Below are 24,065 nucleotides of genomic sequence, written 5' to 3' on the forward strand. Positions count from 1 at the left end.
AGCTGAGAGTAAATGTAAAACTGCTTGTATGATGGTTATTAATGACATAATTGTAGGTGGGGATGCTTTAATGGACAGTAATAGTGTTATTTGTCACATCTATAAAGCTTGCTGTCACTGGCCAGCTAATAAAGTGTGACATACAGATGGCTACTGAGCCACCAGAAGCATGTACAAACCACCAAGCCACTTGTAAAACTTGCTTTACAGAGAGGTTAATATCTGTGTAAATCCCACAACTGTACTAAAAGAAACCATGTATAAATGGCCAACACTTGCCTATTGGAAACATTGTCCAGACCCAGTTCATCAGCTTTAGAAGGCAAGGAACTAAGGAACACCTTGAGGGTGTTTTAGAAAAGTCAATCAAAGTATACTTAGACATGCTTGGGTCACATCTAGGCCATGCATAAAATAAAAAAATCATCACTCACCAAATTCATAGTTAAAAAAGTCCAAACTTTTTCCCATGCTTGTTAAAAGTTCAGCAGACTAGGAATAACAGCTGTGGGGCTATACATTTTATTTTTGCACCACTTTATCCCTGTTTTTTAAGTCCCTGCACAATAATAGCCAAAAAATATTTTTTTGCTGCGGTCAATAAATGTTTAACTGATGTTTTCTAAGACATTACTTGTCTCTTCTGCACATTTTCATGTATAATATATTAATGCATTTGAAGGTTCAATATGTATTGTAGTGTGCTTAATATGAATGTTTTGTTTCAGCCCAATATTGGAAGGATGGGTATTCCTCATGGTCCATCTGGAGAGAAGGTGGCTGTGGTTACTGTAGATGACTGTGACACCGCTGTAGCTATAAGGTTTGGGGACTCTATCAAAAACTACACATGTGCTGCCCAGGGGACACAGACTGGGTCCAAGAAGTAAGTTAAAACCTTTTGTTGGTCAAATATAAAGAGTTGTTTTCCTTATCCATTGACTATAGTCATTAATAGTTTAGTACTGGCCAGTACCTATTGTAATATATAACCTGTTATTCTAGGTCTCTCGACTTAACTGGACCCCTGCTGCTCGGAGGCGTTCCGGATTTGCCCGAGGACTTCCCTGTACGGAACAGGCAGTTCATTGGCTGCATGAGTAATCTAACAATTGACAGTAGACGAGTAGACATGGCTAGTTTTATAGCCAACAATGGCACTTTACCAGGTACGTCATTTTAATGCAAAACTTTTTGTTTTCCCTGTTTTTTTAAAAAAAATATTTTTAGAAGCTAAACGAAAAAGGGTAAAAAAGAGACCAAAAAGGCCTGCTTCAGTGAGGCAATGGGATGCCGCACACTCGCCTCCGCTCTCCGCCTCTCTCGGCCCAAAGAATTAACATGTCAATTCTTTGAACAGAGCACGGAGGTGCGTGCGGCATCCCATTGACACACTGAAGCGGGCGGGATTCCACAGCAGTTAATCAGCGTGCACATACCCTTGCAATTCATAGGACACACATTAAAGGGGCTTTCCCGGCTAAAATAATAGCCTGTCCACAGGATTGGCTATCAGTAGTTGTTCGGCAGGGAAGCCAGGTGTCGGCACCTGCATTACATAGAGAGCTTAAAGTACTTAGTTCCATTTACCTTGTTGGGGTGGCACCGGAACACTGCAGACTAAGCTCTTACTGAAGTGAACAGAGGCTTAGGTTGCAGTACATGCAGTACGTATATGATGTCTGCATTAGTCTGTAATTTACAAAAAATTTGTCTGTATTACATCCGTAATCCATATTCTTCTGAAGGTGATAGTTAACAAAGTGGGAATGGTTTAAGTAGATTAATCATCTATATTTTATGGATTTGCGGACAACCTCTTTAAGTGTCAGTGCATGCATAAAAGGCAAAATGTGTGCATATTGTAGAGGTTGTTTTTGAAATTTCCCCTTAACTATAATGGAGAGTGAATAGGCATACTGGGGGTCAGTGTCAGTGGTGAAGCCTAAAATTAGTAGTGTACAGAACTGCTAAAAGCACCATAGCCTTGCATTGTAAATCCATTATGCTTGCATTACGCTTCCGGCAGTTCCGAACACAGCTTGTTTTAGGAGTGGACTATGATGCTGCCAGAGTTTTGAAAGGGTATCCTGAGCACGCAAGCAAAATGACAGCATTTTAATCTCTATTTTTTCATCAGGGATATATATATAAAAAAAACAACTTTATTCTTGGAATCAGAGAAAAATATTCTCCTTGTCATGTTCATGCAGGCTGTAGTGTATTAATGTGGCTTTTTATTTTATTCAAAGGCTGTTCTGCAAAGCAAAACTTTTGTGGTACCAATGTATGTCAGAACCACGGGACCTGTGTTAATAGGTGGAACACACACTTCTGCGACTGTCCTTTGCATTATGGAGGGAAAAACTGTGAGCAAGGTGCGTGCCTCTGTTCTAAGTACTACTGTTTTTTGTATATTAATAAGCAATATGTTGGCTCTAGTAAGTTTTGGACAACTTCTAAATTTCTGTTTTATACACTATTTGCTTGGTTTTTAATTTTGCATATTTGCATATTCAATTTTTAATAAATCGTATCGCTCAATTACAGTATAAACTTAGTCTAAAAAAGCTTCAAATCATTTTACTGCTAAAGAATGTAAAAATGATATCTCTTTGACATTAAAGGGGTACTCTGGAGACGTATTTTTTTTTTAATTTGCTAATACATTGATTTAATAAACTTATAGTACTCTGTAAGGTAACTTCATTAAAATAAATGTATCTTTTTTTCTTTGAGGGGCAACACGAGCCCTTCTGCTGCCACCAACATTTGTGTTGGGAACTGCAGGGTTGTCCGAGCCCTGCAGGTCCCAGTCCCTTGCACTGATCAAGCGCTTTCATACAGTGCTATACAGAGCAGGGTACCACCCAGTTCTAATAATATACAGTATTGGGGGGGGAGTTGTGGTTAGACGGAAACCTGCATTTTGCAGTAGTGGTTCATGAAAGCAGGGGACTGGGGATTGCAGGGCTTGGACAACCCTGCAGTTCCCAGCAGGAATGTTGGTGGCAGCAGAAGGGCTTGTGTTGCCCCTTACTGCTGCCACTCAAAAAGTATACATTTATTTTAATGAAGTGATATCACAAAGTCCTGTACTGTAATTTTATTAAGGCAATGTGACTTTGAGAGTACCCGAGCAATTATTTCCACTATTGTGGATTAACATCCATTTCAGTTTTATGTTTTCACTGTTTTGTTCATCTTTTAATTTATTTATTTAAATAATGTATTTTCAGTAATGCCATTTCCACAACGGTTCCAAGGAGATGGAATTGTTATGTGGCCTGAGTTGGATGTTACAGTGTCTGTGCCATGGTTCATTGGAATGATGTTTAGAACTCGGCAAGCTAGTGGCATATTGATGCAGGCTAATGCTGGTTCTTCCACAAAGATTAACATCCAGGTAAGTACCCAGATATTTCCATGTAAGAATAGAGCAAAGCATAGCAGTACATCTGTAACAACACAAGAAATGCTACATAGTAAGAGATCTGCATTATCAAGCAGTAACACTATATTTTCCAAACAGATATTGAACAGTTACCTGGACTTTGAAGTATACAGTGGCTTTACCCGTGTAGCTGGTATGAAAATCCTGCAGATGAGGGTCAGCGATGGTGAATGGCATCACCTACTCATCGAACTGAAGAGTTCTAAGGATGGCAAGGACATCAAGTATTTAGCCATGATGTATCTGGACTATGGAGTTTATCAGGTAAAACCTAATCATAGTGATTAACTCTTTATTCTCTTATGCGTGAATTTTTTCTGTACATCTAGTCTTAATAACTACTACAAGCTACTGAAATTTAAAGAGAATGTATCGCCAGATTTTTTTTTTTTTTTTTTACTGATTACAGATACTGTAACATGCTTTTTTTCAATTCTGTTTCTGATTTAATTTTATTACATCATTATGGGGCTGCCATCTTGCATGAGCTATTTTACATAATGTTTTATGGACAGTGGCACAATGAACATCTCCAGGCCCTTTTAGTTTTTTTGTTGCATAGGACACATTTATAAGCATGCTATGAGGAGGCTGAGCTGTGAGCTTAATATACTGTATATCTCTTCTATCAAGTGGAGTCACCTTTTGCTGTATTTTTGTACAGATCACTTTCTGGCACCTCTTGCTTATAAACATAAACTCTCAGCTTAAAGGGAATGTATCACCTGGATGTTCTTTTACTGGTTAGAACCAGATACTAAAACACATTCTTTTTTCTATTTATCTATTTTCTGACTGTATTTTTTTTATCTTTTTGTATATTGTTATGGGGCTGAGCTGCCATTTTACCTGAGCTGCCAAAATTCTTAAAACTAAACAATAGCATATTTTCTGATGACATTCCTTTGCTCACACCATTTTCCTTTATGTATCGACAGAACTCTGTGGAAATTGGCAATAATCTGCCGGGCCTAAAGCTGAAAGCCATCTTTGTTGGTGGTTTGTCTGATCCAAACGGTTATGTGACCCAGGGGTTTATTGGCTGCATGAAGGTAACCTATAATTAAGTTATACTTATAGTTGTATACAATAATTGTGCTTCTTTACAAAACAGCAAAGTTTTTCCTGGGTTATTAATGCTGGGTTCACACTGCACTTTTGCTGTCTATTTATAATATTAATATTTTTATTTACGCAAAAACTTGGTCAACTGTGTTTTTGTGTACGCAGAAAAATGCTTTTTTTCATAATGGCAGTCAATAAAAAAGGATCAAAACGAATGCACACATCCAACCATTTTTTTTTTCATAGTTTTTTTTTTTTCATTAAACTGATCCTTTAAATGGACAGCAAATACATAGAGTGGACCCAGCCTAGTGGTGTTATCACCCTCAGTATAATTTTTGTCTTACATTAATTTTACATTTATTTTATTTGGTTTTTTTTTTAGATCACCCGAGTGAACTATTATTAGCTTTGGGTATTTCTTCCTCAGATAATACAATAACATAAATTAACTTTTTTTTTTTTAAGCATTGCATCAAGTGAAACTGTAGTCATACAATGGTAATTTTGCTTCAATATCCTTTAGGGAGTAAGGATGGGAGAAACATCCACAAATATAGCAACCCTTAACATGAACAAAGCTGAGGTCATCGGTGTGGAAAGTGGCTGTGAAGTGGACAATCCTTGTGATGCCAATCCATGCCCATATAACAGTGACTGCACTGATGAGTGGGATAGTTTTACATGTAACTGTGAGCCAGGTAAGATTCGACATATTTTCCTTTTGTTGTAAAACATAGCAAAAAAGTGAAATATATTTGAAGGAAAAAACAAAAACATTTTTGCAAAAGGCCAATAGTATATTTTGTAGCTTTGGGAAAAATTGTGTTCTTTTTAGAGCCAGTGCAGCGATCAGCTGACTAGTGTGAGAAAGCCACCTCTGGTGTTACATTGCACATGCAGCAGTTGTGCATGTAATGCATGGATGCCCCGCTTTCTCTATATGTCCTAACAGGTTTGTCTTTATGTGACTATCTCTTGAAGTTCTGCCACCAACCTTATGTCGCCTATCCTATTAAACGTACTAAACGTTTGTAAAGGATTTAGAGAACAGAATTACATAATTTCGAGATTCTAGAGAGATTACAGTTAAACTCAATTGGCCCAAGAAAAAAAATTCTGCACTCACAAATGGAGAAATCCTACACATCTTTATTTTGCACAGAAGACAGTATCAGGCTCCCTTTACATATGTATATGTAGCAACATGGTTCAGTCATTTCAGCTTTTTCAGCACTCCATCTGTCACAGTGGTGAGTGTGATAGAGCTCAGGCGGGTGCACAGGCAAACCTAAGGCTCAACCGTCTTTATTAAAAGCAACATAAAATGGATAATTTTTCATATTGACTATCCCACAGGCATAAAAGGAGTATAAGATGTATCTATACAACTCTGCTGCAGATAGTGGTAACTGATGAAATATCTGCATTGGGTACAGATTATACATTGTAAAGTAGTGAACTCGTATGCACGGTATGGTGTTCACTTATCAGGCTTTAGAAGAAACACAGCCTTTATTTTCCGATTGTTTTATTTTCAGACCAGTGATTTGATTTTCATAAAGCATATATGGCACATGTAACTGATTCCTCTACTTCCCTTTAGGGTTTTTCGGGAGAGACTGTGAACATGTGTGCAGCTTGAACCCCTGTGAGCATGTCTCTACTTGTGCTCGAAAGCCAAGCTCTTCTCATGGATACACGTGTGAATGTGGGACAGGCTACTATGGCCAATACTGTGAGAACAAGTAAGGGAACAGTTACATCTATCTGTCTTAATCCTGTCAGGTTTTCTGACTGCAAACTGAGCAGTTGTCTCATTACACATGGTGCTTTATCTCCTATTTAGAGTTGATTTGCCATGTCCTAGAGGCTGGTGGGGTAATCCTATCTGTGGACCCTGTAACTGTGATGTCAGTAAAGGATTCCATCCCGATTGTAATAAGACAAATGGAGAATGCCGGTGTAAGGTGAGGATGTGTTTATAATTTCTTCCAGAATCATACTAAATCAATGTTACAGTACACCTTCATGTGTATGTAGATATTAAACAAGAGTCCTCAGTTAGAGACCCAAAATGTTATTATTTGGGCAGGTTTCCACACTATGTTGTGGAAACTATGGAATCACAAGAAAAAGACCAGAAAAAAGAAATGTCTTTTCAGTTAGACTCTTTGGGGGTAATTGATCGAGGGTTTTGTGCCTATTTTTATGTAAATAATTCAATTTTTTTTTCATCTATTTTTGGTCTAAGTTCTATTTATGAATCCGTATTTGACGGGCAAATATTTTTTAAATTCAGCTTTTTTTGTCATCTGTTTTGAGTATTCACCCAAAAGTTTGTGGATTTATTTGCACAATTTTTGCTTTTTTGCCACATTTTACCTAGATACATTCACTATGGCAGTGCTACATTTTAATAAATCAGTCACAAGATATTGAAAAAAATATATGTCAATCCCCATTACAATAGTTACACACATTTAACTTCTTAACTTCTTAGTAAATGTACCCCCTTGCCTTCTCTTTGCAGGAAAATTATTACAGGCCACAAGACAGTGACACGTGTTACCCATGTGACTGCTTTCCTTCTGGAGCATATGAACGTGGTTGTGACATGGAGACTGGCCAGTGCCCATGCAAACCTGGTGTCATCGGACGCCAGTGTAACCGCTGTGACAATCCCTTTGCTGAGGTCACCAATGATGGCTGTGAAGGTATTGATGTGAAATAAAGACTCTGTATACACCAGCATTGGTTGCACATTCTGCAATGCAACAAAATATGAGTTTGCCCTCTTTAATAAGTCCTGTTATACCTTGCAGAACATCACAAGGCCAGGCCAAGCTTTTCCTTATATTGAATGCATAATGTTGAGTTACTTTATACCTTATAGACATATAATTGTTAACACCTCATTAGTAGTGGTTGTTGTTTATTATTCATAAAGAAGTTTTCCATAGGGATTATATGTATATATATATTCCTTTACAGTAATCTCACAAGAGAGCGGAAACCATATGTGTTTCCATGACCAGCATTCTTACTACATCACTACAGGCGACTTATGGTTTTGTTATTTTAAACCCTTTTTGGCACATGATGAGTCAGCAGTGAACAGCTGCAGTGTCTATGACACTTTTATTGTTCTTGGCTCATGAACAGTAAAGGGTGACAAGAAATTAAATGTTATTGTGCATTGAAAGAGCGTCTGTCTGCCATGGTGTTGTCTTTTCACCATTGTGGTTCTGTATAATAATATTAACACACGCTTATACATTGCATGTTTTTGTTTCCCTACAATTTCCTCATTCTGTTGTGCTTCTGAAGACGGGATAAATTCATTATTTATATGAGAGGTTAAATGTGGCAGTGACAGAACCCATCGGGGAGCCATGTGTGATTTCTTTTCTCTCCTTGTTGTAGTGATATATAATGCATGCCCCAAAGCCTTCGAGGCCGGAATCTGGTGGCCACAGACCAAGTTTGGTCAACCAGCTGCTGTTCCTTGTCCCAAAGGATCTGTCGGTAAGTGTAGCTTCTTGCAGAATTGTACAGTACAATAGACATTACTTGGAGCTTAAATAGAATAGTTCAAAAAGGACATATTTTCACTTTGGCTTGTTTCTTGTATATTGTTGTACATCCTCAGGAATTCCTCAGGAATTCTTTGCGTAGGGAACTATGTTTGTTTACTCATTAAAAATCTATTTTTTAATGAATATTATCAAAATTCTTGATCACAGTCTTGATTGCCAGATCTCCAAAAGCATGTCAAACTAAGGTATAAGACAGACCGCAGTGCATGTGTGCAGAAGCCATACAGCAACACACAGGACTTATAATTTCAAGCAAGAGCTCTTAGACACCCAATTTTCCTGACATTTGTGCAAAGAAAACTCTATTTGTATTAGATACTATAATGCCTTATAATAACAGATGGTTGCTTTTCAATCACTTCTATTTGTTTCCTATGTTACTTGCAGTTAAGCATTGCCAGGACAATGCACGGTGCATGCTAGACAGTTATTTACACTCTTGAGTCATACCCTACACACCTTGGACAATTCACATCCTCAGAAGTGCCATGACAATGGTATTATTGGGAAAATTCTTTTTGTATTACATGTAACATTGATACAACAGACAGGGCTTTGTTACACAATATACTTTATTACTCCAATAAGTGAAGTAAAAGGTTCTGTTTTTTTCTGTGTACTTTTATGCTTACTCTCTATAAACTCCTCTAAGAATGGTGATGATTGATACCCATGATTGAGTATTTGGATGTTTGTACCTCATGTGGTTTGATTTTACTGAAAGCTGTCAGTTCAGGTGCAATAAAAAGACTGTCATTGTATTACTGCCCTAAGGAAAATCTGCACAGAGTAAGCAGAAATATAAAACGTTCAGCCATACCATAAAAGTCTAGGTATAAATACTGACTTGACAGATGTTTGATAAATTCCACCAGCTTTGTGTCAGAAAGACCCGTCCAATTAGCATGGTATAAATCACCATCCGACAGATCCATACAGCTGACCTGATCATATATCTTTTCTATTCCACCTGAATGTATTATGATAGACCTAAAAAGTCAGATTTTATCATATTATTCAGAAGGCCAAATGCCATGGGCATCTCTAGCAGTACTGGGGATTATGTAGTATTTGTCCTCAAAGAGGAAAAAGCTATCCTAATGCATAGGATAAAGTTGGCATTTAGCCACACTAAACTGTCCACTTTGCTATACCTTTGCCCAGGTACCAATCTAGGAGTCCAAAAGTATCTTAAAGGGTGGTCCAGTCCTTTCTTCCATACAGACATGAAGGGAACTAGGAACAACAAAATCGTTTATGGTCTTGATCCAAAGCCATGAAAGAATATAAGGAATATTTGCTAGAGCTTTGTGGAGTTTTTGTTTCAATATATATGAAATGTTGGTATTCTTTATGGTTCTCTGGTGGAAAATCCACATGTCTGTAGGGTAACATGTTGTATTAGGTTTCTTCCTACGCTTTTGTTTAGCTCCTACATTTGTTTCCCGTAGGGAATGCGATCCGCCACTGTAGTGAGGAAAAAGGCTGGCTTCCTCCCGAACTCTTCAACTGTACCACACTGACCTTCTTGGAACTAAAAACCCTGGTAAGAGCGTTACTGAGCTGCCCAAACACCGGGTCCATTTTAACATCTCTGTCCTACACTTCCTCATGCAAACACACAATTCAGGGGTAAGCTGCATCATATTCCACATAAATGCAGATAACAACAGTAGGCACTATTGTTGCTAGCCTTATGAAGAGGTCTCTGAGGGTATTCTGCTTTAGCATGCATTTTACTAATATGCCATTGGTAGGCAACAAACCAGTCCAGCTATAAGTGAACCGTACAGCTGACCCAGAATACTGTTGACTGCCAGATATATGGATTTCACTGGCACTAGATGCTCGGTTGTTCCCTAAAATAAATCTTGTTCCTTAGTACTGAGTTATCTTTATATACTATTTAGTCTATAAATGAAACTTTATTTAGGAGGAGTGTTAATGTCTCTTGTATGACTGAGGCCTAACCAAATGTTAAAGGGGACTCGCACCTTTGTAAAGTAATGAATTTTGTCATTTACCTCCTTCCATTTTTTTCTGTTTTCATACTCCTATAGACAGTGAATAAAATGCACCTTTATTTAGCCACATTTGGGACATTTAGCTTTTATATTTGGAAATATAACTCTCCAATGGTATATTATAAAATAACATTGATAGAGAACATTAAATCAGGTTGCCATATCTCTCTCAAATAGCAGCTATTATTACTCAAGGTTTTATCTAACCCTATGTTTAACTGACCTTTTCAATAAAGTAAGTTTGGAGAAAAAAAAAAGAATCCATATGTATAACTAAGGGTATCATTAACTCCTTAATGACGCATGACGGGTATACCCGTCATGCGGCCGTTAAGGGGAAGCAGAGAGGGCTCCCAGCGTGCAGCCCGCGGTCCCAGGTTGCTGTAAAATTTAATTGTAATTTAATTGGTGAACATCATGATGCCAATTCCTTTTCTAGGTCCCGGTTATTACATTTATCTTTGTGTTTTTTTTATTTCTCCCAAAAAATTTTGAAAAAGCTTAAAGGGGAACTATCAGCAGGTTACACAAATGTAACCTGCTGAAAGCCCCCGATTGTACAGGAGACGCCATGGTGGAAGGTATATCTCTTACCTTCCTCCTCTGCTCAATCCTGGTGCGGTTAGTTGTGTGCTCCACGGTCCGGTGAAACTGTTAGGAGCAGAGGGGCACCTATGCTCCTAATGGTTTTGCCAGGCCGTGGAGCACACGGCTAACTGCACCGGGACTGAGCAGAAGAGGAAGGTAAGAGATATACCTTCCACCATGGTGTCTCCTGGGCAATAGGGGGCTTTAATCCCCTTTAATCCAAAGCTACTATGTCTTCAGAGTTAAATAGAGGGGGCATAGTCTGTAAAGGACATTAAAGTAAAACCCTTTAGCTGAGCATGTCCAAACACTGATCGGGAAGATCTCTCCATTTGGCTGCTCTTTTAACTGCATATGTAGTTTAGTGGCCTGGTTCGGTGCATGGTCAGACCAATATGCGGTAATGGATATTCTTGTAAAGTGACTCCTGTCGTCTTGCTGACAGCCTGAAGCCCGTGTACTCAGCTCTACAAACACAGTTTAAGATGAATGTCAGGAATCCTGTGCATGTCTTGTGCTGCTGTTATTCCTCTCCCTTTAATTGCACAACACCAATACACTTTATGGAATGCTTAGAACTATTTGTACAGTCAGTGCCAACAGTGGGCTGGTTTTGTACACAGCTCACAGCAAAATTGCTTAAAAGTAATAATGAGATGGCGCTGACCTTCACATGTAAATTATCATTCATATCTATTATAACGTGTGTTTGGACCTTTCTAATATTTTGTGAGCCAATTACTGTATTGTTATTGTATGCTGAGTAGCTAATTTGTTTTACAGAATGAAAAGCTTCACCGGAATGAGACAGTTTTAGATGGTGTTAAGTCCATTGAGATTGCTAGATTCCTGCAGAATGCAACCAACCACACAAAGTCTTTCTATGGAAATGACATCAGAACCAGCTATCAGATGCTAGTGAGGGTGCTGCAGTATGAGAGCCAGCAGCAAGGTTTCGATTTGGCTGCAACTAGAGATGTGGAATTTAATGAGGTATGCCTACCTGCTGCGTATAGCAGAGCAGTTCTGCACCACTACTTTGTCCCTTCATTGCATCATAATTTGGTTGTTATAACATGTAACAGAGTACAGACCTTATAATTACTAGAGAGCATTGGAAAAAGAGTACAGACCTTATAATTACTAGAGAGCATTGGAAAAGTGTATAAAGTGCAAACATTAAATTAAAAGAAAAATATCTGAAAAGCCATTAAAGTAAATAAATGGCAGTAGACACAAAGATACATGCTATGGAGCTTATATATTCTACTCTCACTGCAAAAGTCCACAGTTCTGCAGTTTGTTTACCACAATCTTGAATAACTATATTTTATGATATTGTATTTGAAACAGCCACTGACTTCAGAGTGTATTTGCAGAGGCAGGCATTTGTACAAAACTTATTGGGAATTTATGGTAACCAAACTCTTTATGAACAGTAAATAATGAGGTATGCCAGTCAGATAGAGGGAAGATTGTTGACTGACAATATCTAAAGATCATCAGCGTTCCTTGAAGACAGGTTAATATGTCAGCTGCCTGGGGCTCTAAGCCTCTTTCACTCTTCTCAGAGTTTTGGAAGCTGAGTCCTAATTTCTTAACAGCAAGGAGATTTGAAGCCAAAGGAGTGTTGGGTTTCTAGTTTAATAATTACCGTAATCTCTGAACTTGGCAACGAATTACCACTGAAAGGCAGCCTTAAGGGATTACTGGTAAGTAATGCAATTTGCAACCAAGAAGTCCATTATGAAAGAGACAAAACCACTTTGAGACCCTTTCCTTTAACAAGTTGTTACCAAATCTACCAAACCTAAAATCTCCTATTTGTCAGAGAATGCAGAGGTCCATATCCTCTGATACCCTCTGTCCACAACTAGGAATCGGCAGGGTGGTTTACTGTTTTGCTTGCTGTTGCCTAAAGAACAGGGAAGAAACATAAGCCACTTTCTTTTTTTTCTCCCTCTTGTGAGAGGTAGGCGTGATACACATGGCTACGGAGACACTTAGAGGAGACTGAATAAGCCTTAGATAGGATATCATTGTAAATGTGTTTTTTTTTTTGTCTTTGTAACAAACAAACTCTATTTTACAGAACGTCATCCATGCAGGAAGCATAATATTAGATCGTAGCAACAAAGAGCACTGGGACCAGATCCAGAGGACTGAAGGGGGTACAGCACACCTGTTGAAACATTACGAAGAATATGCCAACAACATGGCACGGAACATGAAAAAGACTTATATGAAACCTTTTATTATTGTTGCAAAAAATATTAGTAAGTATTACCCTGAAACAGGAAAGTTTAACTTTTAAGACCCTAGTACCCTGAATCTGCTGGTCTTGTGAGTAAACCTCCATTCATCATATTACTAAATAGTTTTAAGGATGCTCTGAATGTAAAATGCTAATTACCAGTCAGGAAAGTGGCTAAGACTCCGGAAACTACAAAAATCTCTGAACATGTATGTAGTAAATGACTTTTACTGTGCTGTGGTGACTCAGAAAGATCTTAAGAGCTTAGTCCAGATCTAGGGTATTAAAGGAGGAGGGAGTGTTTGGCACTGCAGTGTAGTATACACACATTATAGATCAAGTCATGCCTCTGAGTTATGTATTAGTAATATTATGGCCACGTTTGCACATTAATATTACAATGAAATGGAACCTGTCAGCAGCATGCAGTAGTTACAGGTACACTTATTTGAGCTATGTCTCTTCATTACGACGTAGTTTGGGGCAAATTATAGAATATTGTGTAGTTTGATGCGAGCCCGGTAAGGCAGGAGCCCAATGTATTCATATTATGCCGACTTCCCCTGCCCATCTGCTGCTATTTTGACAGCTTTCTATCTAGGCACAATAATTGGAAGAAAACTTTCAGTCTGCAGTTTGGGGCAAGTGGAGTATGTATATTATACATCATATATCAGTGCTTGCATTATGCTACATAATAAACTGTAAATTTAGCCAAATCACACCTTAGACCTATATAAGAGACATGCCTCACATCACATCATATACAGATGTACTTTATAACTACTTCTAACCATAGTGAAGCCAGAGCGGAGGCCTTGCAAGCATTTTATAAAAATAAGGTATAACACTTAAAAGTGTTATCCCTAGATTTAAACTTAACCACAGGATAATTTTAAACAATATGTGGTCAGTGGGGATCTGACCACTGGGACCCCCATCGATCAAGAGGACAGAGAACCCTTGTCACCCAAATAAATGTTGTGGCAGTACACTTTGCCCTATTCATTGTCTATAGGACTTCTGAAGATAGCAGAGCACAGTGCTTGTGGGTAGGTGGTAAGTTTAATTTTTGCGATAGACCTCTTATAATGCACCTACACAAAAAATTACAGTCTCCTCTTATTTGTGATGGCCTGAGATAATCTGTATATAACGCATCCTCTTGAAGTTTTTATTATAACCCTTCTTTATATTTTAGCTAGGGTTATGAATCAAAACTTAAAGTGGCATCGTAGCCCAGTGTAGCTGATTAGAGTTCACGCTAAATATTTTTTGTGCATTTAATACATTAAAGGGGTTATCCAGCGCTACAAAAACATGGCCACTTTTCCCCCTACTGTTGTCTCCAGTTCAGGTGCGGTTTGCAATTAAGCTCCATTTACTTCAATGGAACTGAGTTTCAAAACCCCACCCAAACTGGAGACAACAGTAGGGGAAAAGTGGCCATGTTTTTTTAGCGCTGGATAACCCCTTTAACAGATTAACAGATTCTGGCAGGCAGGGTAACATGAGCACCTTGTATCTTTTGTGAAATATCACTGAAAATTACTTAATAAAAATAGTGTTTTAAAAACAAATCAAAACGGTAAAACTTTTAATTCTGCATATCTTTTAATTCTGTGTCTTCTCTCCTCCAGTCATTGCTGTAGACATCTTTGACAAGGCAAATTTCAGTGGAGCCAAAGTCCCCCAGTTTAGTGAGATATATGAAGATTATCCTAAAGACTTGCAGTCATCAGTTCTGTTTCCTGATACTTTGTTTAAGCCCCCTGAAAGAAAAGGTAAAATTACAGTGTTTTTTCCAATCTTTTTAGTTAATACCCGGTATTAGATATGTTAGGTGAGATGCAATAGTAATACATCAGTTTTGACTGCTCCTTTAATTTAATGTTATTGTATTCTTTTATTCTGTTGGCTTTGTAACCCCATTCACATGAACACATAATGATGATGCATGAAGGTTAATCTGCAGAAGCGTCTTGTCAATAGTCATTGCTGGCTACTCCCACATTCATTTGTGTCTGTGCCGTGCATCTCCCTAAAATCACACATTTTTGCTACAGTGGAGATATTTTCTTCATTATTAAGAATGGACTAAAAAAATTACACAGTATACTACAAAGTGATGGGGCACTGAGCTGCTGTGGGTGAGCATGGCAATGGAATGATAAAGAGTTGCTGATCTTGCAGCTGATCACTAGTTGTTACAGTCACATAATTAAACTTCTAAACTCTGGGGTTTTCTAGGATATAAAATTGTTGGCCTAGCTCTATGATGATAGGACCTGTCACTGACCCTTTAATGCAGGATCTGCTCTTGTTCTAGCTCTTGTCCACGTTTATCCGTATGGCTGTTGTACTGCAGCCTAACCATGTTATTTTGAATGAGACTAAGTTGCAGTAGCAGAAACAGTTGCTTAGACATGAACATCATTGTACCAGTTACTGCTATGAAGGGAGTAAAGGACACTTGAGGTTAATACGTTTAGGGCCCAGACCAAGAAAATGGCTGCAGTGTTAAATAGAAAAACATATAAAATAAACACATATAAAAACACCAAGGAAGACTCTTCCTACAAGATTTAGATGTGTAAAAAAAAAAGGTGTTTTCTGACCAAAATAGACTGCTGAGCTATCCTCAGGACACCCGGCAGCCCTGGTGATCAGCTGTTTGGCACCTACACTGGTGGTGGTGATGTGTAACTGCAGCTTGGCTCCTGTTAAGTGACAAACAACATTTACTGTGTAGTGTGGCACTGCAAAGCTGATTGGTGCTGGGTGTCCCCTTAAAATAGTTATCTGTAGTGTCATGTGTGTGAGAAAGTAAGCGAAGAATAGGAGTAAAACCTGGTCACCCTTTCTTGTTTTGCACATAATGAATGCATGTGCTGGTATAGGATGAGCTGGACTTGTTACAGTGCTCAGATTCCTTTGGTGACACTTTCTTTTTCTACACCAGCTCCTGTGTTATACAGGGCTACCTGAAGCTAATAAATTGCATCTATTTGGTGACTGTGTCCAGAACGGTCATTGCAGAAAATTACATTTTATAGCTGGTATATTTATAGATGACCTCAGTGGAAGCACAGTAATGTTATTACTTTTTTAAAGATGTCATTATAGAAGTTTATTGTTTTTTATAGCCAGAGAGTTTATTGATTGTAACATTTTACTCTGTATGTACAGTCTGAAATAAAAGTTTTAACGCTTACATAATTATGCTGTAATAACTCATATTGTTACAATACAATTGTTTTTTTTCTACATAGCCCAGCCCACTGTCAAGCCTTCCAACCAGAAATATGCCAGTAATGAGGAGGAATATGACTCCAGTCTCTCTAAGCGGAGAAAGAGGCAACCAGATCCATCCAATCAGCATGCTGTTGCTATGGTGATAGTGTATCGTTCTTTGGGGCAGCTGTTACCAGAAAACTATGACCCTGACCGACGAAGCTTAAGGTACTCTAAGATAAAATCCCAATTGCCCTCCTTACAGATAGACAGAGATGTGCTAGGCCCTTCTGGAGGGATATGTGGCTAGTCCTGTGTTTCAAGACTCTTAATTTAGGCTCTCTGGACTCTTTAGCATATATTTCCCAGGGGGCAATGCACCTAGGTTTTCAGTGCCGTCTTTAGCTGGTCTCCCTGAGGTCAGTGATTGTTTTGCCGTAGTGGTCTACTAGGCATTGCTCCCTCCTAGCCAGAATCGTACTCTACACTGAAGAGGGGCAACACTCCTAAACAGCTGTCTGTGGATGGATACCTGGCTTTGGTTTTTCCACTTAAAGGGGTAGTGCGGCGCTAAAAAATTATTCACAGAATAACACACATTACAAAGTTATACAACTTTCTAATGTATGTTATGTCTGTGAATCGCCCCCTTCCCGTGTCCCACCACCCCCGTCCGTGTTCCCGGAAGTGTTGGTGCATTATACATTACCTGATCCGTGTCGCGCATGTCCTCCATCTTGTGCCAAACGTCCTCTTCGGACGGACGGCCAAATCGCTGCCACTGTCCCCCCTCTGCCGCGTCATAACTGTGCTCAGCCGCGATTGGCTGAGCAATAAACTTGTAATAGATTTGGATATTGGAAGGGACACAATATAGTGGTTGGTGATCCACTTACTGGAGCGAACCCTTGACTAGGTCCTTCCTTGAAGGGATATCTGACTAGTCCTGTGTTTTTTAAGACTCTTAATTGAGGCTCCACAGACTCTCTTGTAGATATATTTTCTTTGGACCTCCTGTCATGCTGAAGCTGCAATGTGGTGAATAATAGCCTTACTTTTTCTGTGAGGTTAGGAAAGTACAATAGAGAATAATCTATATATGATTATAAGCCACAAAAACTTCTTCCTGCATACCACTTCTTATCTTAACCATTAAAAGGGATATCTGAATATATAAAGTTTTTAAAGGAGAAGTCGGGTGACATTTTTTTTTAAGTATTGTATTGCCCCTCAAAAGTTATACAAATGACCAATATTCACTTTTTACGGGAAATGCACATACAGTGCTTTTTGTCCCTGCACTTACTACTGCATCAAGGCTTCACTTCCTGGATAAAATGGTGATGTCACGACTCCCAGAGCTGTGCTGGCTGTGGCTGCTGGAGAGGATGATGGCAGAGGGACACAGGGCACTGGAGGGACACTTTGCATCCCTCTGCCATCATCCTCTCCAGTAGCCACAGCCCGCACAGCTCTGGGAGTCTGGTCGTGACATCACCATGTTATCCAAGAAGTGAAGCCTTGATGCAGTATTAAGCGCAGGGAAAAAAAAGCACTTTATGTGCATTTCCCGTAATAAGTGTATATTGGTGATTTGTATAACTTTTAGAAGGCAATATAATACTTTAATAAAATTTTTCACCAGACTTCTCCTTTAAGGTCCCCACACAACTGAGTGGTGTCACAGCCATCACTATTGTGAAGAGTCTCGGAAGTAGAAAACAAAGTGAGGAACTAGGGAACTGGTAATGTCACACCAGGAACTGAGAGGGGCTGGGGTAGTCAAAAACACAAAATCTAGCGAGGTGAGAAAATAAAACCTTAATGTGCATGGATTTTGAAAACCAGACAGTCTTAGTTAATCTGGGCCATTGTATTCTGCCTCTTTTTTCCCCCAGAGTTCCTAACCGACCAATCATTAACACACCCATTGTAAGCGCATCTGTGCATAATGAAGGGGACCCACTACCAACTCAGCTGGACAAGCCAATAATACTGGAGTATACTATGTTAGAAACTGAGGAAAGGACTAAGCCTGTGTGTGTCTTTTGGAACCACTCCATTATGTATGTATCTACTTCCCTTTCTTAACTATTTATTATCCATAAACTTGATTTCTTATTTTACAATGCATTCATTTCTATAGAGATTATCTATTTTTAAAGAATTGTACCAGTTGACTCGGATTAAAGCATACCTGTCACCGTTGTAGAGACGTTTCAAAAGTTTTGATTGGGCTGGCTTTAGATGTTCAGACCCTGACCTACCACTAGACTGGGGCAACACATGCAGCTTTTCTCCCTGCTATCTGTGCATGTGACACAAGACAGTCCTATAGTCTTGCATCAGGAATTGGGAAGAGAATGTGTTTAATGCACTTTCTCCGGGATTGTTCTAGCAGTAGTCTTGAACAACCAGATTCACAACATGTCAAAGTTTTTTTTAAAGTGACAGTTCCCATTTAAAAAAAAATTCTTTTCTAATTTCAAACAGAACTGGTGGCTCAGGGGGCTGGTCCTCCAAGGGCTGTGAGCTGGTCTTCAGAAATAGAAGCCATATTACCTGCCAGTGTAATCACATGACCAGTTTTGCAGTGCTGATGGACATTTCCAAGCGAGAGGTTAGTTACACTTAAAGAAAACTGTTTTATCTTTACATGAGTGCTATACGCCTCCTTTACTATTCCACAGAAGAGGTGTATATTAACTGCATTGCAATATCAGTGCGCCAATGACTCAAATAATATAAAACTGGACCTGACAATCTAAATATAAGTAAGAAACAAGGATTTCATAACCAAACCAAATTTATATTGTAGGAGGGTGTATGTAGAAGATGGGGTATGCCATGCAACATTACCCTTAAATTGCACTTATTTTAGTCAGGTATAAATCTATTCTAGTATTAGAGTTATGTGGAGGGGACAAAGCTGTTGAGTGTGGCAATTTCACATACTGCATTTATCACAATATATGCCTGTACACATGTGTAAATTGTTGCTGTAATCTTTGCCAGCTCTAAACTGGCATATATTTCAGTGACAGCACATGGGCAGCTTAATCAGAAACTAGTATCAGAGAACCTCCTTTTACACTCATACAATATGACTTTAGTCAGGAACCAGATATTTATTGTCAAATTGGATGATGTCATGTAATAGCTTGGAAACCATATTGTCAGAACCAGTTTTGTGTACATCTTATGTATTTTATTGTTTGTGACATAATCCCATAGAATGACCTGTGAATTGTCTCCATTACAGAATGGTGAGGTGCTACCTCTGAAGATCATCACTTACACCTCTGTGTCTGTCTCAATGGCGGCCTTACTGATGACTTTCATCGTCCTTGTGATTATCAGAACATTACGATCCAACATCCACAATATTCATAAAAACCTTGTTGCCGCCCTCTTCTTTTCTGAACTAGTCTTTCTTATTGGCATCAACCAGACTGAAAATCCAGTAAGTGAGAGTGTTTTCACATGTTGTGTTCTCAGGCTAGACTTTTTACCCCATTGTGGGAGAGTTTATGGTTTTGTATGGCTAGTTCTTTTGCAATTCACCTGGCTTATTGCCTATCTATTGCCAGTATGTATTATTTGTATAGAATCTTGTTTTACCAGAAGCTTTCCATGCCTGGGTTAATATTGGATACCTTACAACAGGATGTTTCCCACATCTGGCACTGGTACCGTCAGGCATCCCTGGCAATTATGGTACCAGATTAATCATCCGAATTCTTGCACTTGATCTGCTGCCTGATACGTCATGCACTGGTGAATCCAAGACAGGGCAGGAATGCTGGAGCTGAAATAATTCATGACCGTTTGGCTCACAGCCTGATTTATTGCCTTTCTGATAGAAAACAATACTGTTTCAGGGAGCGGCCATAAAAGCCCTTACAAAAGGTTGTAGGTGATTCATAACATTATTGCTCCATATATTGGTTTTCTTTGTAATGTCACTAACAAGGGTATCACCGTTACTTAAGGTCCTAAATGCAGAATTAGTAGAAAAACAGACTTTCTGAACTGTAAGCAAATATTAATACTGGAAAGAAGCCAGTCCTTTATGTGTCCTATGCTATTTGGCCTTGCAGTCGCAGGTTTGTATTTTCAGTTTCCTCCTGTTACTATAAGGAACTGATGATTGCCTTAAAACAATAGGAAGTGAGAGCCCTGAGATCACCTACATATAAAATACTGTTCCAAATGATTAATTTCACACCATAAAACAATTTTCTTTCATTTTCTCATGCTCTTATTTTATTCCAAATAGGAGCATGAGAAAATGAAAGAAAATAGTTTTATGGTGTGAAATTAATATTCTGGAATAGTGTTCTGACGTTCTAATTGCACCCAACAGTGTGCACAGATATACTACTAACACTACATATAAAATATTCTGCTTCACTATAGATATGAGAATGTTTGCCCTAACAAGCTTGGTTACTGGTATTTTATCTTCCATATAGTTTGTCTGTACTGTGATCGCCATCCTTCTGCATTATTTCTACATGAGCACCTTTGCCTGGATGTTTGTGGAAGGGCTGCACATTTACCGTATGCTGACAGAAGTAAGAAACATCGATACTGGTCACATGCGCTTTTATTATGTGATTGGTTACGGGATACCAGCCATTATAACAGGTATGTTGCCTCTCACGCCACTTAGCTGTAGTGCATACTGCATGCTTTTATCCTGTTTCATGCTGTGCCATGTTTTGACTATTTGGTTATATTATTCAAGCAGTAGATAGAGAAATACTCAGTGTTTTACTCCATGTCAGTTAGGAGGTCTCACATGTTCAGGTTACTGTCCAGGGTGTACTAGTTCATCTTTCTTTATTAACCAGCCTAGTCATACTCAGCAACAGATGGGTTTCTGGAGATTGGTAGCATTGCATGTTATCCTGGGGAGCAACATATGACCAGTTTCTTCTACTGTTTATAAAAGTGTCTTGTATTCTGGTTCAGTGGCTGGGAACATTGACATTAGGATTTAGACAGTTCTGTAAGCTGCTGAGTGATGGAGAACTGCAGTGTGTAGAAATCATATCATCTTTGTCCTGAGAGTGCCCCAGGGTAGAATCAATATACCTTGCTGGAATGTGTACACCATGAGGCCATAGAGCAGTATTCCTGGAGATTTTACCTTACTTTGTGTTAACACATACCTACAATGTATTGCAGTATGTGCCACTTGTTATACACTAAATATTGCAATAAAATAAAAAGCAAAAGAAATATATTATAAATATATTACAATTTTTATAAGGATGTATAGTAGATAGGGCAATAAATAAGCCTCCATGATTCATATTCATTATTCATATTCATATTTTTCTTGGTCTCATTTCTTATATTTATTATTTTTCTACAATTACTGTTTTCTTTACTATTCTATAATAATGTAGCCTACCTTAAATATCAAAGGTGAATAAATGTCTTTAGGATTATAATAATTTATTCCTTATCTCTTCTTATGTGCATGGATACAATTTTTTAAGTCCTCGATGGAAATAAATTTGCTTTTTATGTTTCACCTATTAGGGCTTGCTGTTGGCCTAGATCCTCAAGGCTATGGAAACCCTGACTTCTGCTGGCTTTCAGTACATGACACCCTAATCTGGAGTTTTGCTGGCCCCATTGCTGTAGTGGTTGCTGTAAGTATCATCAGAAAAAAATTGCACAGCAGAAGGCTGCCATATATTTGACATGATGGATGACCTATTTCATAGATAATTAATTACCTTATTGTAGATCAATGAGAATTTTCCCTATTTTCTCTATACTGGACTTAGTCCCTTTACCAGTAATTGTATCAAGGGGTGTGCAAAAATGTCAGTAGAGAACATATTGTCACGTACTTGGGAAGTTCCTCTAAAGTGGCATTACCTTGTTATATGAATAATAAGAATTCATTTTATTGACATGGTATTAACATGTTTTTTGTACAGATAAATACAGTCATCTTTGTACTAGCTGTGAAGACATCTTGTGGACGAAGACAACGGGTATTTGAGAAGACAGGAGTTTTGTAAGTTTAGAGACAAATGCTTATCTCATTCATGCAGTTTAATGTAGAAGTCGCCAGCCTAATCTTTGTTTTGAGAGAAAATCAAAGTAAAGAATACAATGAGGACTTGCTTACTTTGAGTTTTACTGATATAAATGCCATGTTAATTAAGAAATTTATGTTTCTAGATCAACCCTGAGAACTGCTTTCCTCCTGCTGCTTCTGGTTAGTGCCACATGGTTGTTAGGACTCATGGCTGTCAACAGTGATGTGATGACATTTCACTACCTCTTTGCCATCTTCAGCTGTATGCAGGTAATCTGTCTAAGATTTGGTATTTTATGTTTCTGAGATCATTAAAAATGGCCCATGTTCTCACACCATGTAGCAGAATACTTCCTCAGGACTCCGAGACTACCTGTTTTACAACTGTATGCATAATGCTACTAGACGCTTTAGGCATCCTATATATATTGATACCGTTTTTTGAATCACTTTTCCTCCCTTTCTCTGTAGTCCCTTATTTGAGCTTACTGGTCTGACACTTACATTGGGTTTTACCTTTTTGGGCATTTGTGACATGTATAGATATTCATTGACCATTTGCACCCCGTTAGATCTGCCACAGGCAAAGTCTACTGATTTTATTTCCCCTGTAAAGACACAATATTCTGCTCTCCTTTTCAGAAACCCATTGTGGACCTTAGTGTAACTGTAGCTTGTAAACCCAATGTGGCTGGTCTACAGCAAATAATTCCATGATATTCCCTGAAGGTTGTGTATTAGTTGAATTTAGGTTAGAACCAAAGTTTATCATGGAGCCAAAGTGTTATTTTTTTTGTAATAAATTTTGTATTTATTGTTAAAAAAATCAAGTCTTTATGTTGCTATATTTTGAGAGCTGTTATTATGTAATAACTCACAGAGATGTGCTAATTTTTTGCAGGATGAGGGGATATTTTAAGTTGGACTATTCTGGGGTTCATGTGACATTTTGATCGCTTTTTTATAATTTTTTTAGGGAAGCCAGATTTTAAAAAATAGGTAATTTTGTCAAGGTTTTGTTTTAAGGGCATTTATTCACCTTGCAGGTTAGATCTTGATAATTGTATTGCTTGCATCCTTATGTATACGGCAATACCAAATATGTGTATGTTTATTTTTTTTATTTTTTTAATGTGGAACATGGAGGATTGTGTGTTTTAAATTTTGTGTATGTGTATTTTACCCACTTTTTTTTCATATTTTTTTGTTGTTGTCCCACTAGGGGACTTGGGTATGCCATCGGCTGATGGGCAGGTATATTACACTACTGTACAGATCTGTATTGTAGTGCATTGTGCCTGTCAGTGTTACACTGACAGGCATAGCAAGTCAGACTGTGCCTAAGGGCATGTGCACCCCTGCTATTTCATGCTCAGCCATTGGTGGCAGCAGAGAGGCTGTGTCGTGTCTTACTGCTGCTGCTTAGTGTTAAAAAAAAATCAATAACTTTTCTTAATTAAAGTTTAATTTAACTTTATTTTTAAAAATGTCTCATTTCTTCTTCACATCATCTGTGTTTTAATGCAATTACAAAATGCAGCAGTAACAACATAATATTTTTTTCTACTGCAGGGGCTCTTTATTTTCTTTTTCCATTGTGTATTTAACAAAGAAGTCAGAAGACAGTTAAAGAATACATTTACTGGAAAGAAATACATTACAGATGACAGTACAACAACGAGAGCCACATTATTAACTGTAAGTCACTTTATGTACCTCTACTGCCCTCCTAGGGGCAACTGGGAATATTGATGGTTGGTGGGAAGTCCTGTTTAAAAGGTTG

At 38.3% G+C, this 24,065-nt stretch overlaps 1 protein-coding gene across 4 annotated transcripts in view; it reads left to right on the plus strand.

Moving 5' to 3' along the window:
• The window catches only part of CELSR1 (cadherin EGF LAG seven-pass G-type receptor 1), a 116,551-nt gene that overhangs the window by 82,361 nt on the left and 10,125 nt on the right, over nucleotides 1-24,065 (plus strand). For all 4 annotated transcript variants that reach the window (XM_069977063.1, XM_069977071.1, XM_069977081.1 and 1 more), the window contains exons 6-29: nucleotides 729-886; nucleotides 1,006-1,169; nucleotides 2,253-2,378; nucleotides 3,240-3,406; nucleotides 3,533-3,718; nucleotides 4,393-4,506; nucleotides 5,046-5,220; nucleotides 6,126-6,267; nucleotides 6,369-6,489; nucleotides 7,053-7,236; nucleotides 7,946-8,047; nucleotides 9,570-9,664; nucleotides 11,514-11,723; nucleotides 12,823-13,006; nucleotides 14,625-14,768; nucleotides 16,257-16,446; nucleotides 18,117-18,284; nucleotides 18,712-18,838; nucleotides 19,481-19,681; nucleotides 20,694-20,868; nucleotides 21,772-21,884; nucleotides 22,179-22,258; nucleotides 22,426-22,552; nucleotides 23,855-23,980. In XM_069977063.1, the coding sequence (XP_069833164.1) occupies nucleotides 729-886; nucleotides 1,006-1,169; nucleotides 2,253-2,378; nucleotides 3,240-3,406; nucleotides 3,533-3,718; nucleotides 4,393-4,506; nucleotides 5,046-5,220; nucleotides 6,126-6,267; nucleotides 6,369-6,489; nucleotides 7,053-7,236; nucleotides 7,946-8,047; nucleotides 9,570-9,664; nucleotides 11,514-11,723; nucleotides 12,823-13,006; nucleotides 14,625-14,768; nucleotides 16,257-16,446; nucleotides 18,117-18,284; nucleotides 18,712-18,838; nucleotides 19,481-19,681; nucleotides 20,694-20,868; nucleotides 21,772-21,884; nucleotides 22,179-22,258; nucleotides 22,426-22,552; nucleotides 23,855-23,980 (3,579 nt within the window). The remainder of the gene's footprint in view (nucleotides 1-728; nucleotides 887-1,005; nucleotides 1,170-2,252; nucleotides 2,379-3,239; nucleotides 3,407-3,532; nucleotides 3,719-4,392; nucleotides 4,507-5,045; nucleotides 5,221-6,125; nucleotides 6,268-6,368; nucleotides 6,490-7,052; nucleotides 7,237-7,945; nucleotides 8,048-9,569; nucleotides 9,665-11,513; nucleotides 11,724-12,822; nucleotides 13,007-14,624; nucleotides 14,769-16,256; nucleotides 16,447-18,116; nucleotides 18,285-18,711; nucleotides 18,839-19,480; nucleotides 19,682-20,693; nucleotides 20,869-21,771; nucleotides 21,885-22,178; nucleotides 22,259-22,425; nucleotides 22,553-23,854; nucleotides 23,981-24,065) is intronic.

This window comes from Dendropsophus ebraccatus, chromosome 1, assembly GCF_027789765.1.
Source record: "Dendropsophus ebraccatus isolate aDenEbr1 chromosome 1, aDenEbr1.pat, whole genome shotgun sequence".
NCBI classification, from domain to species: domain Eukaryota; kingdom Metazoa; phylum Chordata; class Amphibia; order Anura; family Hylidae; genus Dendropsophus; species Dendropsophus ebraccatus.